Source organism: Rhinichthys klamathensis, unplaced genomic scaffold (genome assembly GCF_029890125.1).
Source record: "Rhinichthys klamathensis goyatoka isolate OS25496 unplaced genomic scaffold, OSU_Roscu_1.1 h1tg000019l_1, whole genome shotgun sequence".
NCBI classification, from domain to species: Eukaryota; Metazoa; Chordata; class Actinopteri; order Cypriniformes; family Leuciscidae; genus Rhinichthys; species Rhinichthys klamathensis.
In genome coordinates this window covers 7,961,798-7,983,141 of record NW_026606570.1, presented here as the reverse complement: position 1 = coordinate 7,983,141, position 21,344 = coordinate 7,961,798, and the positions used below count along the sequence as shown (strand labels likewise).

General features: G+C 39.5%; 1 protein-coding gene across 12 annotated transcripts in view; it reads right to left on the bottom strand.

Moving 5' to 3' along the window:
* mctp1a (multiple C2 domains, transmembrane 1a) overlaps positions 1–21,344 on the bottom strand; it is a 200,330-nt gene that overhangs the window by 12,018 nt on the left and 166,968 nt on the right. For 9 of the 12 annotated variants that reach the window (XM_056238048.1, XM_056238019.1, XM_056238059.1 and 6 more), the window contains 4 exons: positions 17,181–17,282; positions 8,368–8,477; positions 6,834–6,943; positions 6,322–6,419 (listed from right to left, as the gene is read on the bottom strand). In XM_056238048.1, coding sequence (XP_056094023.1) covers positions 6,322–6,419; positions 6,834–6,943; positions 8,368–8,477; positions 17,181–17,282 — 420 coding nt within the window. The remainder of the gene's footprint in view (positions 1–6,321; positions 6,420–6,833; positions 6,944–8,367; positions 8,478–17,180; positions 17,283–21,344) is intronic. The other 3 variants (XM_056238065.1, XM_056238072.1, XM_056238104.1) reach the window with 1 other exon arrangement.

Genomic DNA, 21,344 nt, shown 5'->3' with positions numbered 1-21,344 from the left:
CACATTATATTCCGCGCGAGCAGAGAGATTCGTGCTCGCGCATCCGGCTCGCAAGCCCAAACAAGTGTGTGCAGCGTGCCTGTTGTTTTGTTTCCGGTCTAGCTAGATCAGCTTGCGCTTTCAAAACGTCCTCGCTAGGGATGAGTCGCGATCTTCGAATAGTCGAATAGTCGAACTGCGTTCGAAATTCGATCATAAAATTGCTTATTCGAATATCGTTATATTTTCGCGCAATTCAAATGTGACATAATTGACGGCGCGCCTACTGTCACAGATCGCGCAGCAGGGTATTTTCCTGTCGGGGACACAAGGTGTCACTAACATGAATGAAACCCCCTCCTGCGCGATCTAGGATACCAGTGTTTTATACATAGTGTAAACAAACAACAGAAGAAGAGCATTGTCGTGACCGTTAACTCTGCGCCCAACAGAGGTGGGTAGTAGACTAACCTTTACTGTCTATGGTAGAAACCGTCTATGGTAGTAACAAAGTAGGCTACATTTACTTCACTACGTTGGGCGACGTTCCTCTCGTTACTTTATTTTAATGCAATGTTGTTAAATGCGTAGTTTATTCCAAGCGCGCCATGTCTTAAGATCCATGTCTTTTTTATGGGCATGCCATGAGCGATGCTCCATTCACAAATGAATCACTCTTTTGAGTCAATTCTGTTCAAAGACTTGATCAAAGTTGGCAGATCTGTCTAAATCGGTTTGCGAATCAGTTTGAATGATCTGTTCAGTTCCTCGCGCACTGAATCGTCTGAACCGCTTTCAATTCACACTCGACACGGAGTCGTAACAGGAAGATTTAAGAACATCAAGAGTGTTGGATGAAGTGGCCGTGGACCTACAGTTCAGTCTAGTGAAAGCAAATCTGCAAATGCATCATATTTTTGCCAGCGATGAAGATCTAGTTGAACATCTTCGTATGATGTCTGTGAATGAATGATTCCACAGGACGATACATTCGAGTTCATTTCATTCAGGTAATACATTTTACAACCAAACAGATTATTACTCGACGATAGCACTACAAGTATGATGACATTATCCGTTTTTTGGACATACATTCATTTATAGGCTACATTAATTAAATAAGCTACCATTGTCCACAGTTTATGAAATGAACACCCGCCATCCCGCGGTAATGTATGTATTGTGCAGTGGCATCACACGAATAGTTTTGATTGAAACTAATTTGTTTAAAAAGTAGGCTTTTGCAGTAACAAGGCAGGTTTGCATAAAATCATTATGACATTTTTTTTTTTTATCTAACGAGCATCTGGTTTGGCGATGCAAAAACGGACTGTCGTGCTTATTATTTTTTTCCTCTATGTTAACTACCGGTATGTTAAAAAAAAAACGACGAAAACATGTTAATTGTTCGAATAATAAACAGTTTGTTTGATGACAAATCGATAAAGATGAAATTGGCCTCCTTTTCTGTCATTGTGAGTGTGCGTTTTTTTTTTTCGATTTTCGAACGATAATCGACTTTTGCTCCTCGATTTTCGAATGTCATTTTTGGCAGAAATTCACATCCCTAGTCCTCGCGCATGCCGTCCTGTTGCAAAAGCATGTGAAAAAAAAAACTATAAAGTTTGCTAGGCCAAAAAGACCGTTAATCGCGCGATAAAAAAAATTAAAGCCGTTAAAATGGGTTTGCGTTAACGCCGTTAATAACGCGTTTAACTGACAGCCCTAATATATATATATAATATATATGTATATATATATATATATATATAGAGAGAGAGAGAGAGACCGATGGAGGAGGAGCTATAGATTGGGGTGCAAGAACAAAAATGAAGAATACAATAAATTCTAGCACTGGATTGCCACTCATTAAACACACAAACAAGTTGCAATCATTAGCTTAGCAATAGGGGATACATACATGCCTGCTGCAAGCTATCTCATAAAGTGTCCATAAATGATAGCCATGTCCTCAGAAAACAGACAAATTTTGCTATTGTTTGCCCTCTTTTCTTCTCTCCTCAAGTGCGTGCCCTTCGCAGGTGATGAATTGGCTAAGAGCTGAATTGTACGGCTACGGTTGCGGTTGCGGCTGCATTTTAATCTCAGCATTTGCATAGGCCATAATGGAGCCCTTGGCGTGCTAATTGCTAGCGTCCCAGTTACGCACGCAGTTCCTCCATTGGCTAATGGCACCATAAAGCATGCGACAGGACACGTTTTAGACACCTGGTAGAGAATGTTAAGTTGGTAATGCCAGTTGGCCTCATTTAAGGGAGAAAGTATAGCATTATATCAGAATTTGCTTTATTTAAAGCAGTGAGGCAGACACACAGCAGGTAAAGATATGGCGGGTACATGAAAAGAACATAGAGTGTGTAAACTGGGAGAGTAATTCAAAGTGAATACACACCTCACAGCAGGTTTGATATATCATAGGTCTCCTGCAGTGCACTAAAAAGGCCATGGGCTCAGTGCACAGAGGTGGTATGTATTAAGATTTACAACAAACCTTAGAATAACCACAGCACTTGTGTATAGTGTACACTTAACCTGCCTGATCTTCACAACACCTTCAACATGGGCAATCAATAAAGTAATTTAATGAATGTATCCATTTTAAGGGCATTTTCCAAAAGGAGAAATGGACAGCAGTGCCTTCCTAAAAAATCTGGAGGAGAAAGTAATCAACAGTCCAAAAATATATTACAACAAGTGTGAACCCACTAATTTAGTAGAAGTGTCCAACAGCGACACCAGCTGATAAAGTTTCAAAGGGAGGTCTTGAGCTCACTGTTTTGAAGTATAGTGTGGATGTGAGTGTGAATGGAGAAATAGAGGTAAATCAAATCAAATAAAATAAAATAAAATAGAATAATAAAATAAACTATGATGGACTGTCCTTCCATCAGGGGTGTTTCCCAGCCGAGATTCTAGGATACGCTCCAGCATCCCTGAGACTCTACATAGGACAAGCGTTTTGAAGAATGGATGGATGGAAAATAAAATAATTGCAATTAATATAATAAAAATAATAATAATAATATACAAACAAGAACTAGTAGTACAAATAAAAGAAACAAAACATTATTGTTACTGTATTCATGTTTTTATAACTTGTGTTATTTGTAAATTTTGTTATTTGTGTTAAATGTAACAACATTTAAATTCAAGAAATAACCTTTAAAAATAGTATACTAATATGAATATGTTAATATTATAGTATTAGATGCTTATTGATAAAAGTTGGTAAATGGTGTTCCATTAACCCAGTAATTGTTTAAACATCATATGGACCTAGAACATTAATACACATTGGGAAGAAAAGAAACACAGTTATCATTTTCACAGTTATCGCGACGTTGTTTAAATAGCAAATGCATTTGCACCTATTTGTGCGCCCATGGGTCTGAAAACGAGGTGCGTTTTAGACCATGCGCTTAGGTTGTTAAAATAGGGCCCATTGTGTTCTGTCTTCCGGTTTGTATTTCCACAACATGAAGGCAAGGTCTTACGGATTTATGAATGAACCGCTCATTTTAAAATCTTCCCGGTCTACTTACATTTGTTATGCCATCTTGCTTCAAACATTGCAATGCTCATGATAACTTTAGTTAACTCCACAATAAGTAAATCCACTTCACCAGCTAATTACTCTTCGACAGTGATGCCATAGAAATATACAGAGCTACCGCAAAAACTAAAGTTCAAACACAAAATTCTAAAGATGGCTGCGTGCTTATTTCTCTGGCGCATAAGGTCTATACGAGCAGTGCACTCAAAATAACACAAACAAGGTGAGTAAAGAAATGCACCCACAGAGCTGTGGGAGTTGTAAGTTCCCATTCAAAGACACTCTGTACTCACAGATTGCAGCATAGATGCCCTTTATATAAAAAGTCATTAGGAGCTCATCAGTTCATGTTGTTCTGAGGCACCTCCAAATGATCTGTAAAAGAAGCAATGCTGGCCTCTCTCTCGGCCTTGCAGAGCTTTCATCACGGGACGGTGCGGGAGGCGCGGGTCGCATCAGAACCTCAAAAATAGCCCTCCATTTGTCACTTGTGCAGAATGTTCGGGCCCCAGGGCATGTGCAGATCACACCCCGATGCAGGGGCGCTTTGTTTTAGTCTCCGAGGTCCCACAGAAGCGCAGCCTCTGCCCCGCCCATTGTCTCTAACCCAGAAAACAGAGGTGAACGGACCTCCACGGGCAGTTGTGCGATGCAGAGCGGAACGTTCCGCGCATCATGCTGATGTTCAAGTACTTTTTTGGACTGTCCTAAATCAAAAGCTATAACAGGGCACAGAAAGCCCACGGCGGCATGCTCTTCTGAGCGTGAACCTCACCGTACATCATTAGCCAGGTCTCCTCTGGGCCTCCTACCTGCAGGGACCTTCTGGGCTCCAGGTGTTTGGGGTAAACGCACCTTAGCGACCTAGCCACATCGTGCTAATTTAGAGCAGGCTACCTGCAGCTGCAGGGCCGATGCAAAGCCAAGCAGGGGCTAGGGATTACGACTCTATAGAGATCAAAGGCTGCCCGCCGCCCCGGGCTCATCAAAGGCGAGCGTGTCTGTGCTGATGTGGCAAGCGATTGGTCCTGGATCAGAGCCCTGTGTCACCCCCGCCGTCAGCACCGCAGGGTTTATCCCGACACAGAGGAAGCACGATAACAGGCCGGGCTTGTGTTTACGAGCTCAGGTTTTAATTGCAGTTAAACGCCAGCACCTCGCTGCTCAAACAGAACGCTGTTGATTAAGAACGGGACAATGGGGCGGGCCGCATAACTCAGATCTCACGGTTAATGTAGAAGCAGACCGGGAGAGGATTACTGCTTTACACTCATTACACTCAATAACAAAGCATGACTCAGTACAACACAGCAAGAAGTCTATAAATCTACCGAGAGACACGTGCAGACTGAAAACATCACAAGTCATTTACATTCAACTTAACCAAATGAAATTTATGGAACACATTCCTCACGAAGGCTGACAGGGATAAGAATATAATTGGGTGTTTCTTCAACTACAGATATATGGATATATAAATCCACAGGATGTAAGATCCAAAAGGTAGATTTGTGGACTTCAATAACACTAGTAAACAGATATGTTAATATAAAATAATAATATTTGTTTACTTTTTTGTTAACAATGTGATTATACTGTGTATATACAGTATATATATATATATATATATTGTATACTGTATATTATACTGTTTTTTCAAAATTGCATTCTGCCATTTCTACCACATCATCTCACATATCTGAATAAAATATATTTTTTAATAGCTACCACTTTATACATCCTAATTACTAACTACTTTTTGCATAATTTGACTGGAAATGATACACAATAATAATAAAAAAAATGTATTCACATATTTCATATCAATCTATCTCCTTGGTAATCACATACACTAACTTAGTAATTATTGCGGCCAAATTGTTGGTCATGATGGAAATGGCGCAGCATCTGAGAGATTGTGAATACACTTTAAATGTTAAATTTTAAAAAGCAAATACATTTTAAATCAATAAACAATGATCAGATCAGTGTTTTATATTATCTTAGTTTTTTAAGTGTAATAATTAATATTCTATGATGGATTTTCATACTTTAAGATATACAATAGCTAGCACAAAGAAAATGATGCAGACATGATAAGAAGTTTAAGTTTTAGCGTGACCTTCAAAAAAGTAGTGATTTGACATCTGTTAAATCAAGCCCTGGTACATAACCATACTTATAGCTGAAGAAATATCAAATTAACAAAGCGTAAAATCAATCAAAAATTAATACGCTTTATATATATTTCCACAGAATAAAGTGCCATTATAGGTATAAAAGTTTAGGTGAAGTTTGTTTAAAAAGTCAACATCTTGCACTCTTTCCATGGTAATGAGTCACAAGGCTGTCTGTGATGACAAGAATAGAATTCCCTGATTCTGCATTTATGCATATTACCATGAGCGGAAAGCATAAATTAAAGGGAGCCAGAAAACTCTGCACAAATACATTCTCCCACAGCAGAACCATTTGAGTTCATTGTTATTATTTTATTATGTTTGCTAAGGCTAGCATCACTATTACGGTTGCTCGTTCTTAGGGTTGGGGATTAAAACAAACCAATAGAAATAGAAAGTTTTAAACTTCAGTGTATAACTCCTCCTGCACTGTATGTGCTGCATACATAAATGAACCCTCAAATCATGGGTATTGTAGAGACGTGTGAGACGTGACAATTTTGGAATTGGCAAAAATCTCCATACAGGTGTTACAATTTTTGGGTAACCATCAGAAAGTCAGGGTGAATGTCGGAAGGAATAACCTACCACTTGAACGTCTGAGGGCACTCGGGACAGGAAGTCCAACAGCTCATTGTTGTCGATGCTGTACGGGTCTCGCAGTTTTTTGGTGAACTTGTTGACCCCTGAAAGTTGAAACAACAGTGGTGATCAGCCCTCACAGAGTGCAGTTCAGATGGACCTTATAAGATCCTGTACAGATTCTAAACCCTTGTCTTTTTACTTTAAAGAATAAGCTGCTATGAAGCTGACAGAAGCTCTGCTCTCTGACCTTGTAGAGCCTCACATCTGAACACTGCATGAAAGAGCACACGGGGCATTAGCTTCTAGTGAGTTTGCCCTGAGCTCTACGGTTTACTGTCCTCCCTGCTGTTCTGGTGCCGAGTCCCTGGAGCATGAAAACTTAAACTGCCACTAAACCCTGTGACCTCCTGCAATAGTCTAATTGCAATTCTAAAACACGCTTTATGTAACATGCTACTCAGTCTTGTTATTTCGTCATTCATGCAAGATTGTAAGCGTAATGGATGACAGCTCACCCCAGGCCAGAACGATGTATCTGATAGGAATGTAGTACACCACGAGAGTGGCCGCACACAGGGCCACTATGGCCAGCCAGCTGAGGAAAGGCACAGTCCAGTTGAAAGTACTGAGAACAGAGAAAAGGGTGAGTGTCATGTTATTTCTTTTACACAGACTTACACCGTGTCTACACTGGATGGGTACGGTGCAACGCAACCAAATAAAAAAGAACCCATTATAATCAGTGATAGTGTCTATACTGGATGCGACACAACATGACAGCACTTCAAAAAACTGATGCCCCATTCAATTTTTAACATACTTCATGCAAATGCACTACTTCCGACAACGGTGTCTACAATGGATGCATCAAACTGAAAGCTCCAAATCCATTTGTACTATCAAGCTGTTGCAGCCCGACATGGGTCACACCTGGTGTAAACACACCATTACACTTTTTTCATGTGAGTGGGGCCTTATAAAATGTTACTATAGTTGCAAAACAGCATAGTTATAAAAACACCTGTAAAACTTTTGAAAGCACTTTATTTTACAGTCCTGTTCCCCATGTACTTATAGTAATTACAATAAGTGGGTAATAACTAGGTACTAACCCTGAACCTACACTCAAACCTAACCTTAACACACGTAGTTACCTTTCTTGTAAGTACACGTACTGTAAAATAAAGTGACATGTGCTGTACCATGTCAGTACAATGATAATACTTTTTCTTTCTTTTTTTTTTGGAGTAATTTGGTGTACCAGGTAAATATCTTCATCAATACTTTTGTCTGATTTTGCACATTTTCTAGTGAGATCTTCATTTAGGTTGCTAACAGGGTAAAAAACAACTAAATTCAAGATGCATTACCATTCCAAACGATTGAGGTCGCTAAGATTTCTTAAAATGTCTTTGAAAATAGTCTCATTGCGGCTGATACAAAAATACAGTAAAACAAGTATAATATTGTGAAATATTATTAATTAAAATAAAATGTTCTATTTTAATACATTTTAAAATGTAATTTATTTCTGTGATGGCAATGCTGAATTCCCACCAGTCATTATACCAGTCTTCAGTGTCACATGATCCTTAAGAAATCATTGTAATGCAAGATTTTATTATTATTATTATTGAAATCAGTTGTGCTGCTTAATATTTTTGTGGAAACTAGGATTCTGTGATGTGTAGAAAGTAAAAAAAAAAAAATCAGTATTTGTTTGAAATCACTACTATATACTAAGTTACTACTATATTACATTATAAATGTTTTTACTATCACTTTTGTCAATTTAATGCGTTCTTGCTGAAAAACGAAAATCTTACTGACCCCAAACTTGGTCGTTACCCTTTTAGGTAAATGTGTCTTATGTTAAGGATGCTTACACAAGGATGTTTGGAAAACAAGAATAAAAAAAAAGACTAATTAGGAATATGATTTTTGCAGTGTAAGCAAGTGTGTGTGTTTGTTTGAGTGCGATGTGACACAAGTTGGCACGGTGGTGCCCACGTGTCTGCTCAGGCACAAGCAGCGAGAGCTGAGACTTACTTCTTTATCCTCTCACCATAGGAGGCCACTTCATCTAGAGCATTCTGTACACTGATGCACACATCCTGAATGGCATACAGCTTGTTCATGAAACCCTTTCTCTCTGAGTCCTAAAAGAATGAGAGGGAGACAAAAAAGAGAGAGGCTGGGCAAATGTATTTTTTTTTTTTCACACAGCTGAAAGAGCATGAGAAGCATCAAAGGCTTGGGCAAGCTCTTTTTCTCTCCAAATTCTCCATTCTGCAATAGACATGTTTAAAATTAATCACACTTTGTGTATCAATAAAGAGAAGAATATTTATTCTAATACTTTTTTCAGAGAGAACTAGCTATGTTGGGTAACCAGGTTTTAACAATGGTGACATCATTGTGGCCATCACCACCATCATTACTATGAGCATCAAAAATCTTTTCTTTTCAACTTTTGATGGCCTTCAACTGGCCACAAGAACCTCAAAAGTAGGCATCAGTTCAATGTTTCCACAGTCAAAAGGCTCTAATTTTATTCTTACAATAAGTCATGCAACAATTGGGTTGACACAGAATGCAGTGACTGAGTGTGGACACAGACAGAGACTGTTGTAGTGCATTGATGTGCTGAGAAAAACAAACAAGTACACTTCCGTACACCTAAACCCTTAAACAGAAAGTTCACACAAAAATAGACAATCTGCAAAACATCTAATTTGCGTTTCACTGAAGAAAGCAAGTCATACAGCTTTGGAATAAAGAAAATTATGACAGAATTGTCATTTTTGGATTAACTATTCCAAAAAAGTACAATATAAAAACTCAAAATTCATCCATTTAACCTACCTTCCTTCTAACGGACAACTTTTTGAAGAGAACAACAGAAATCCTGGCCTATTAGCAATGTGAAAACTCAGCTACGTCCAGATTCCCAAACCCTGACACAGGCTATGCCCCTCCAGAGGGCCTACACAAACGGACTGGCAGCACTTAAGAAGAACAAAATGTCCTGGTGAAATGGACCCAGAGGGAGGGCACTGCCATGCAGCAGCGAGCATTACTATGCCTTTGCCCTAGGTCTGCTTTATGAGAGCTCCAGGCCTCTGCTCAACACTGCCCAGGTTTATCTGGAAGCACTTCAGTCGCCATCCTCGGGCCTTTCATGGAGATCAATTGAAATGTCACTGCAGTGGATCATGTCCACAATGAGACGACCAGCTACTGAACCTCCGGATCAAAACCCACTGTGCAAATCAAAGCAGCAAAAGAGGGAGCTAGTGTCCACACATAGAGACGCTAACATAAGACGCAACTGGATACCACAAATTATTTGCATTTAAAAGAATAGTTCATCCAAAAATGTAAATCCTGTCATCGTTTACATACCCTTGTGTTGTGTCATGCTCCACAGAAGAAATTCATACAGGTTTGGAATGATGTGAGGGTGAGGAAATTATTACAACTTTCCATTTTTGGATAGAACTAACCTTTTGGTGTACACCTAGTATGCTTAAATGTGTAGCAGGTTTTTGTATGCTTGAGCCACAGTCTTCATCTGTCTGTCCAAGCCCAACGCCTAAATTAATTTTCTGTAGGTTTAAATACACATCATGTGCCGGCTCTGAAAGACAGAGTGACGCAAGCGCACAACAAGGAGATTAACACCTTTACAAGCAGGACGTGTCTACAGTCGAAATTAAATATGTGCTCAATCTGTTTGACTCCAAGGCCACTCTTAGTACAAGACAATATTCAAATGCCTTCTTAAAAAAAATGTGTCAGTTTAATGTTGTTTAATCTTTAGTGGTTCTGCACCCCTGGTTGATTTCTACACACAGAACAGGTATGTAAAATGGTATATACAACTCATGCCAACAGTGAAGCAATGAATGAGACTGGTACTGGAATATCCTCCCCAAAATGATGAAATATGCTTATAATACAGAGATGGGTCTCAGGAAAAACCAGATCAAACTGTCTGTACTGCCTCAACACACAGAGTGTCCCATCCATCTCCGATGCTTTGTACTGGATCCCACATTTGAAAAATGAAGCCCAATATGGCCTGCATAACCACATCGCCTTCCCAAAAAGCCACACAAGACAAATAGATATAATTAGACTGTGTCCCAGGGTTATTTTTCTTAGCAAATATTTAACAAGACTCCCCTGTCCTGACTCCCATCTGGTTTGCGTTATCAAGCGAAACAAAAGTCCAACATACACTCCATTGTATCGGCCTCTATATGAGAAAAGAAGACTTTGAGGGACAAGGTATCGGTGTGTGTGCGTGTACGAGTGAGCGAGCGAGGGTGGAGGTGCAGGTCATGGGTCTCTACAGTCTAAACCATTACCACATGGCCCTCAAACCGTGAGCTAACTCCGATTTCCTGCCTTCAAAAGTGGATTGAGGAAGGCAGGAGGTTGGAATAACACTAGCCTGGGGAGAGGCTTGTTTTCACTGCTCCTCCGCACTTCTCTCACACACACATAAACAAGCTCACACCGCTACGAGCCGAGGAGCAACCTGCCGCAGAAGAGCCCGCTGTGGATCCTGGCTGGGCTGTGGGCCGCTGGAGCGACACATGGGCATTCCATTACCTCAGGTCCTCTTCCTCACGTATGCGGACACACGTCGCGACACAGCAGGAGGCACACTTGATGTCAGCGGGCAAAGGGAAATTGATATTTAGTCAAAATCAGTTCTGTTTAAAGTGTCTTCCAACAGTGCAGCCAAATCTGAACTCTTCTAAATGCACAATGTCAAAATGTAAAAAGTTTGAATCAAGCGATATCACACGCTCTACTGAATATCAGCACTGCTGTAGGACACTGTACATTACAATTTCAGTACAACAGCGTGGTTCTTTTGAGAGTGTTGACTTTTAAACTGCAGTTCTATAAACAAACTCGTGTAAGGGTCAATGAAATATAAGAGTGTCCATGATAAACAAAAGGGAAAATCTAGTTTAAAATACATAATAGTTTTAAGCTTTGAATTTATGTTTGTTTTATATGGTTTTGAAAAACTTTTATACCATTTTCAATAAAAGTTTCAATTTAATGACTCAAAATGTAGGGGTTTAACCGTCAAATAAAAAGTAATAACATATCGTTTAACAGTTTTAAAATGTATTTTTCAAGATAAAATACATTTTTACAAATCAAGAGTTTTACAATCATGCATTACCAATTCATGAATATCTTTAATATAATACAAAATACATTAAAAATAATGTCAATCATAGAAGATATTCAAATTACCATATGTATGAATTTATGTTTGTTGTATTTTTGACAAGAAAAAATTAAGACAAAAATAATGTCACATCATTGACACAAATATTGATTAGCATGTGGTCAGTTGCTTTTTTCTCCCACAATGGAAATAATGCAGTTATATCCAATATTTCACTTTAGTCTCACCACTAACAACATGATTTAGATCATTTTAATTTGCATGGGGAAAAAATAACAAGTGCTTTAACAAAACAAGCTTCTTATTGCTTCAAACCCTCTGGAATGCCTTGATCCATCTGCATTACTATAAAGATGAGGTTACACTTGAGGTGGCATTGTTACTGTGTAATACTAATTTACTACATGCTTTATGGTTAAAGTAAGGATTAGGGTTTGGTTAAGGATTAGTTACTTGTAATTATGCAGAATTTACTGTTATTTGTAAGTACATGTAACGTGTGTAACTAAAGTGTTACCAAAGATGATTTTGTTTTTTTGTCCAAACTATAAATGCCACAGACGCAGTCGATAGGATCTAAACAATCTAAACACCAGACCATGTCACAAAGACCTTTGAAGCATTGTTCTCAAAAAGTGTCATTCGTAACGTGAAAACCGACTACCCGATTAATCAAATAACACCTTAATTACACTAAATGTTAAACAAGTTTGTGAAATCAGTGGTTGGCAAATAAATTAAAAGACTCTTCCATTTTGAAAGTACACTGCCGACCAGAGTGTTAACATTAAACTGTGTGTACTGTAAAACTGAGTGCATCTGTCCGGGACCCCCTAGCGCATCCCTATTACCAAACTCCTTAGGGCTGCTAGTGCAACAGGCAAGCAGAGGCAAGTCCATTCCAGCCAGTTCCAAACATCAGGCTATTCACACCTCAACGTCCCATCAGGAGGCTCCAACTCCTTCGCAATGGGCAACCAGCATAGCGGGAGACTGATGAGGTTGGCACAGACCAGGAAAGACACTTCGTAGAGGGCATATCTTGTTTGTTAACGACAGCAGGAGGGGGACCGATGTCCCAGGGGCGCCAAACTTCATTTACACCAAAGCCAGAGCCCCAATGCAAGAGGACGGACCCCCAGCCGGGCCTAATCCACACCCACACCCTTCTCTCGGCGTGTTCGGGGGGAGAGAAAACTAGATTCTTTGATCTACGCAGCACTAAAGGTGAGGGGAACAAAGGAGGCAGATAAGATAGAGATCAAGATGAAAATGAAATCATTTCACCCGGGCCAGGCTGCTCCCTGGATACGTGTGTTATTTGTTTGTCTTCTCTCATTTCAAGCCAAAGGAGCGCTGACCCAGACGGGCAGAAGTAGAGAGCGATATCACTAAGGAAAAGAGTTCCACACCTCTGTTGGCAAATAAAGCCAAGACAAGTCCCCTTTAGACAGACGTGAGCCCACCTCTTATCAGCGAAAACATGAAACGAAAAACAACTTCTTTAAATAGATGAGTGCATTAATTTTCCAAAAGTAGTTCATTAGCACTTTATTCATAATGAATGGGACGGGGGGAAGAGACATACAGGGAACGGCTTGTCAATGAAATTGTTCCTCGTCTACGTGTCTGAGCACTTTGGGAGGTTAATTAAAATTGCAGTTTAATTAGATTTGAGGTGTGTGTCAGACTAAACGGAAACTCCCCTGACTGCCTGCTTGATCCCAATAACTTCTATCCCAAATACTGGATGCCAAAAGATATCCTACATCAAAAGGAAAACCATTCGCATTACTGTTTTTAAGGAGTAAATATAAACAAAAATATTTTGACACAACCTCAAATACAACATCAAGAAAACAAGCAATTCTGAGAGTTTGTGTATATGATGTTTGGGATTTTCCTCCTTGATTCTCCTAAAAAAGAATCTAGTTCAATTCAACACTTGCAAGGTTTTATTTTTAATTTATATATAGATTTGTGCCTTGTTTATAGGAAAGCAACATCAAAGTATTCACAGAAAAAAAATGGATGAATGGAACAGGAACAGGGAAATGGTGCAAACCAGGTTTGAACCTGTCCCCATCAGAGGGCTTTAAGTCAACATGAGTCACAGTCATGGGTGTTTGCCACTGCATCACAGATAATTTAACAAAACACCTGTGATATAGCATCACAACAAAACAAGAACACACACACAAATGTATGTTTCAAACATTTGGGAATATGACAGAAGATCAGAGGCACTATCCTCATCTCTCAAATCCCCAGGTTCTACCTTTCCTCAAATCCCTTGTGACACTCCAAAAATAGGTGAGATTCTGAATGCCACGCAACAGTATGTGACCATGAAGGCAGCAAAAAAGCTAGCTACTCTCTGGAGATCCACATGCCCTTACTGTGGCGTTCCCTCTGGAAACAGTATTCTGGGCCAAGGTCTAACAACAGTCTTTGTGACTCTTCAGCAGGTACTGAACAACATTCTGCTCAAATTCACAATGGTGCATTTTTAAGTGTTTGAGTGCAAATAAGGCAGGTTTTAATCCATTTATGCTGGGGCATCCAATCCTACTCCTGGAGAGCTCAGCTCCAATCCTAATTAACACCCTGAACCAGCTAATTAAGGTATGTAGGATTTCTAGAAACTTCCAGTTAGGGGCAGGTTGGGCAGATTGGTGCTGAACTCTCCAGGACGTTGGACCTCCAGGAACAGGATTGGACACCCCTGGTTTGTAGGCTATTTGCGTCCTTTACAAACTATGACAGCAAGTGAAAAGAGCAAGAGAGTGATTATACCTAAATTCACTCAATCAAATCAAACAAGAGTCTACCCCTACTAAAAATGGGTCTGTCCAGGCTAAACTTGCAAGACTTGGTCAACCAGCTTCTGGAAGTTCATGATGATCTAAACTGTTTTTTTTTTGTTTTTGTTTTATCAGAGACTACACGATATAAGTTTGATTCAGTTTGCTGTGAATAGCAAACCAATCTATGTGGAGATCATACAAAATGTTGTCTTTCATAACAGCAAATGAAGAGATACGCTGCACTCTTCACTTATGTTGAATATACTGTATGTCTGACCTTTACTTTTATGTATGACCATTGCGTCATTTGCTCTCTGATCAGACACAAAAGGAAGGTTTTAGTCATGACAAGCAAGCGCCTTCAGTTCTAAGGACCACAAAAAAAAACTGCATCCACACTAGCACTGAGCTCCCAACACATCCCTGTGCAATGACGTGCAGATGAATAACACCGTAAACAAGGAAAATAAGCTTTATTTTACGTCCGACCTCTGCTTCCCACTGCTCCCTGCTAAAAACAACAGCATTAGGCTCTAATGGATCCGCTGGAGAGCCGGGTTCACCTTCGCCATTACTCCCCAGGTCTCCTCACCCAGCGGGCTAGGCACTCCATCAGCCCCAAGGTCAACCTGATAGTTGCCCCTGTTCTCCAGCCTCTCTGATGATGCCCCTCACCCCTGGAGCGACCCCCCCTACTCACCTCAGATCGCTTGTGTTCCCCCTGCTCTCCTTGCCCTGTCCTCTCTGGGTCCCTGGATGCCACCTGATGATGAATGGAGCACAATTAGCTCCATCCACCACTGCACTGGATTCGCCCTGCTCTCTCCATCTCGCAAAAATGAGGCCGTCAAACTGGGGAAACATCATCAAGCTGGGCACCAACAGGCAAACCCATATAGCTCATATGGATGTTAAAACCCACACATTTTAAAAGTTGACAACTCAGTAGGTGGTCAACAACAAACATTCAATATAATTAGGCCTGTTATGAGTTCACATGAAGCGTTTGCACATGTTTCTTAGAGGGCAAAATAGTCACAAAAAATATTTTCTATAATCTTTGTCAGATAGCCTCGTGGGCAGCACTCCGACATGTAGCACAGTTGCGTTTTGGGCAGCTCGACTTCGAGTCCCAGCTTGTGGTCCTTTCCTGATCCCACCTGCCTCTCTCCCACTTTGCTTCCTGTCAATTATCAATACCTGTCCCAATAAAGGGGAAAAAACACCATATGAAATAAAATCAAAATCATAGTTTTGTAATGACATAATATATTTATTATCTATCGATCGATCGATCGATAGATAATAAATAGATAAACCCACACATTTTATACCTATCGATCTATATATACCTATCGATCGATCGATAGGTATATATAGTTTAAGTACTAAATAACTTAGTTGTCCTTACTAATCAGTTGTTGGACTAGACAATCATTGTAACCCATCCCTAGAAAGTACAGTGGCATTTAGCTATTTATCTCTTTAATGCAGTGTCCCATTACACTACTAAACAATCCAAAAAGACACACAGTCAGTGTGCTGAGCTGCCATCTATAGCGAGTGCATGTAGACGTTCTCAATTTTTAAAAGTTTCTCTGAGGGATCCGCTTCTCAAAAGGATATAAATGGCAATGGCATCCCTCCACTTCGGAGACAAACTTCAATATACCCTCATTATTCATTCATAAACCATCTTCTTGGAAGCTGCTTTCCTTGTCTATACAGCACAGGTTCAGTGTTCCTTTATCGTTATCTGAGCTGCAAATGAGTTTTTCATGAGATGAAGGCATCGAATAAGCCATGTTGGGTCAGCCTGTGGCTGGCGCACCTGCTGTTTTGAAAAAGGTTAGTGACAGCACAAATATGTATGCCCCAATGCACCCTGAATGCTTAGGTTAGTAAAGCACACTACAACCTTTAAGCCAAAACCATAAGGAGAAAACCCAAACCAAAAAGCCACTACTTTCTACTGAGCAGGTTGTCATATTAAATGGTTAGTTCACCCAAAAATGTAATTTGTCATTAATTACTTACCCTCATAACGTTCAAAACCCATAAGACATTCGTTCATCAATTGTTCAAATCTCTTCTCTTCCACATCATTCTCCTACGCTGTTGACGTAGTGTTAACAGCGCAGCACTTCCTTCTACGTCAGAACGCCACCACACTATTGGCCGACACACCATGGCACATGGGTATGATGCTAACGCAGGAGCTAGCCAATAGTGAGCCGGCGTTCTGACGTAGAACCAGGAAGCGCTGCACTGTTTACACTACGTCAACAGAGTATAGGAGAATGAAGTGGAAGAGAGATTGTTGAATAAAGTCGTTATAATCGGTGGGGGGGGGTTGCTTCTCGTTGCTTCATAACATTAAGCTTGAACAACTGTAGTCACATGGACTATTTTAACGATGTCTTTACTGCCTTTCTGGGCCTTGTAAGTTGCAATGACGTTGCTGCCTATCAGAAGGTCAGAAATCTCTCGTATGTCATCAAGAATATCTTAATTTGTGTTCCGAAGATGAACGAAGGTCTTATGGGTATGGAACGACATGAGGGTGAATAATTAATGACAGGATTTTCGGTTTTGGGTGAACAAACCTTTTAAGGTGACCTAGCATTAGCACCCACCGAACAAGTGTAGGAAGTTTCCAGCTATTCCAGAGTCCAAAAAATAACTATTGGTCACAAAGCTAGTTCTTCAAGATAAAGGAGGAAGAGTGACAACTGAGAACAAAGTGAAAGGTGAAAGGGAGCGACACACAACCCTGCTTGGCGTGACAGACGATGAGCCATAGAAGTGAGACACGGGGACATACGGACCGCACTTACCACCATCACGCGAATCCACTCAAAGTGCCAGGAAGCCAAAATATCCGCAAGGATATGGCTTTCAGGCAGCCGGCCATCCTGGGAGGGGACTGAACCCGGCACCTTGTGGACCAGAATAAATTGAGATCTTTTTAAAGCAGGGCTACAAAAGGAAAAGAGTTAGACAAAAAAAAAACAAAAAAAACATTGAAGGCTACTAAGATGGCTCCGGACCCTTGAGAGAGAGAAAAATCCACCTGATATGAAGGCAAAATAGAGAAATCAAACAATGAAGCTATTTTACACAACAAGACAATGCCCTGAGTGTGTGTAGGATTTTTCTAATCTATCTTTATTAGCCAAACATGATTAAAATGCAGTTCCTAGGAGCATCTCTCCCCTAAATAAAAAGAAAAGGGAAAAGAGCCAAGGAAAAAAAAAGTCAAAAGCATCTTTTACAGCATGAAGCTTTTCATCTTTTAGAGGCGCTGAGAAGAAAAGGAGCCAGAGAAGCACAAACATTCTCTCTTTCTCTCTGTATTCTCCTTAGCACTGAAGAAAGCCACGTTACCTGAGGATACACATCGCGTTTCACAAGCTCAATAGCCCCAGAACAAGTTTTCAGTCACAGTGTTTCAAAGTAATAAAAATAATCCCTAGCACACTCTTTAGTCCAATTACATACTGCCATGCAGCTATCGCCCAGATCAACCCCCTGCCTCTGCTCGGCTGGGTTTAACCCTCCGTGTGTTATCTCCAGATAAGGCTTGCTTGTAATGCTAGATTCTAGCGGACATAAATGTGCATGAATCGGGATCAGATTGTCAGTGTTTCACAGTGCAAAGAGGTTAGCTTATGTTTCTCCCTGCTAAAGTGGCTGTGGTGTGGTGGAGAGAGTGGGTAAGAGTAGGCTAAACACTAAAAACAAGGTCAGGTCCAGAGAGAGAAAGAAAGAAACAGAAGAAAGAATATTTATTTTGCTTTCTTCCTTTATCACATAAGACATTTTATTCACAAGACATTTTGTATATTTAAAGGCACTGTATACCGTAATACAGTAGATCTGAATATGCATGTGGATCTTAGAATCTGAAAGCTATAGCTGGCATTAACAAGCTTCTCATAGGGTCAGATTTCACATTCAGGTCAACTACTGTCAAGGCAGATCAACAGTTTAGTGAATACACGAGTTTGGGGAGTATCAGAATACAAGTAATGGTAATACACTTAAAATACAAAATATACGAGTAACTACATTTCCTTGAAGTTGACATTCAAATAGTTGGTATTCTGTTTAAAGTTACATAAAAAAAGGGTTAACTGAATTAATTAATATGAATTTTGTGGTGTTTTTATTTCATTCATTATTTAGTTCATTCGTTTTGGAAAAAATCTAATTATACAATCTACAAGGTTTTTATTTTTTTATAAAATATAATATTTATAGTATTTTACAGTATTTATAATAATGAATACATTTATTCAGGTGGTTATTGGACTAGCAAATATGTATTAGAATGATATCTAAATGAGTATGTGACACAAAAAAATAGAGTAATGACTACTAAAAATGTAAAGGAATCACAGGAATAAAAAAAATATAAGAATATAAAACATTAAAATAGAACATTTGCAATTGCGAAAATATAACACAATGTCTTTTTAACACATTTTGATCAAATTAATGCAGCCTTGGTGAGCATAAGAGACTTTAAATAGACAAAAAGTATTACCAGCCCAAAACTATTGAACTTTAATATGTATATACTATACGTGTTTATAGCTAGCGACCTGAATAATAATTCCATTACACCCTGTTTATAGCACATATATTTAAAGATAACTCCATTGTCTTTCCAGTTTGTCAGTGGGCTTGCGACCCATTGGCCAAGAGTCTGCATTTGCATACTTGTAGTATATATTTCAGGCCTAAAAGCTACATTTAGATATTAATTTACAAAACTGAGACCTCATGGAAACTGCCAAGCCTTTGACAACAAACACTATCCTTTTTTCTCTTTCTCTGTAACTGTTTTGCTTCACATTCATATTGAATGCTTGTTTATTTATAAGACATACAACATACGGTTACATGCCATTTTTAATATCCAGTCGAGCAGGCAGCACAATCGCGCTCACTTCCTAACAGCTGTTGGGCATGTAAGGAGGCGTGCGTGAGTTGTGGTAAGCCTGTGAGCATGACATGATTGCAGTGTGTATCTTATCTGGGGCGGCTCCTCCTCGGGCTGTGTGTGTATGTGTAGGACCATTACTCCAGTGCCCAGCCAAGCGTACACTCCTAATCTCAGCACTCTTTCACCCTCTCTCTTTTTACTCCCTGGAGACACTGGCGCTGTCATCCTGGCTGCTTCTTAGATGGAGCACTAACGCTGATTATCCCTCCGTACTCTCCGGACACATGTCCGCACAACACCGCTTAAGATGACATCACAGAAATAGCCATATTATCAATTAGCATGTGCAAAAAAAAAAAAAAAAAACTTACTGGAATAGTGACCTGAAAATGAATGGGATGCTGTAGTGCATGTTACTAAAAAATACATATAAATAAACACACACACACAAAATCTGTCATTACTACACACTCTTGTCATTACTCTATAGAACACAAAATGAGAGGTTTTGCAAAAATGCCCAGGCTGGCAAAACAGCACCATAAAAGTTAATAAAAGTGGTCTTTCCATTTTCCACTATATCCAAAGACTTTTAAATAGGTTTGTTCAAGAAACAAATTGACACTTTTAGTGTTGTTGTTCACCAGGGGCATAGCCAGAACTTTTTTTCAGGGGTAGCCAGGTAAGACCCAGTGATTTTATAAAAAAAAAAAATAAAAAAATAAAAACTTAAATCTAGAGAAAACAAGCATGCAACTGTGACATACGTTGTATAGCTTCACACATAAATGGCTTTCATGTAACTGCACCTCAACAAACACTAAACTGGTCCCACTGCAATAACAGCTTTGCAATCCTACAGATTACTATTCCTTAAGCCACTTTCCCAATATTGTCTGCAGCTCAAATTTGCTCCATACCATTTGAGCTTAAATGTAAGTGAACATTGTTTGTCAAGTAGTGATACCTTGTTTTAACACCGGCGTTCTAAAAACGTGGAGCTCAAGTTAAAATAAGTTAAACTTTTTAAAAATAGCCAACATTTATAGACTTTGCTTTTTTTTTTTTCATTCCACTGCCTGTGTTTTGTTTATGCTCGTAAAGCTGCTTCGCAAAGCGTGCTCTTACAGTGTTGCTATGTCCATCTTTGAGCTTGTTATTTTTTCCATATTAATAGGTGCACTGCAAGTTGGAGTGTGTAAGTGGACTTTGCCAGTAGCTATGTTTCCATACACCTATTTGTATGCACATTTTGGGATATTGCATAAAAAATGCTGGATGGAAACGCCCAAAACGTGCATAAATTCTAAAAATGCGCATAAAAAACTTTATTATCTGATAAGAAAACATGCTCATAAACTACGATGGAAACACATTTACCGAATTTCATGATGTGCATAAAAAAGACGTGACTTTGTGATGGGACGGCATACCTGGACCAACCAGCGGACAGATCTCGTAGCACAGCATCTTAAATGCTGTTTTGGTCATTCTGAAATGCCTGCAAAGTCCGTCGTCAAAGTGGTTAAGTACTTCCCAGAACTGTCACATGACTGTGTTCCTAAACACCAGGCATCAGCCTCAACGCAAGATAACTTTATTGTGTTTCGTCTGCGCACTCTGAGGCGCAAGTAATGTATTATATACAAAATTATTATATACAGTGGCTTCTCCTACTGCAGCAAATTCCATTTTTCTAAGTGATATTTAGCGGCAGTTTATCAGTTAGTGACGATTTTGTTCACATTGGCTAATTGGATAAAAACGGTGCTTTATTCGCAAATGTTTTATGTTAAATTCGCACATTTGGATGGACACATAGCTAGTGAAAAGTACTTTGAACAGAGAAAAGTCAGCTGTTAAAGCAGTCAAAATGCTTGAGTATCCAGCGCTCATAATGATTACATCGGCACATTTGGGTATAAATTCAATAAATATTATTCCTCTCTATAGAAATCTGACGTAAACCTATGAGAATCTATTAATATTTCTCCAAATCTGGACATTTTTGAGCTAAAAGCCCTGAGGGACGTTGTTTTGTCAAGTACCC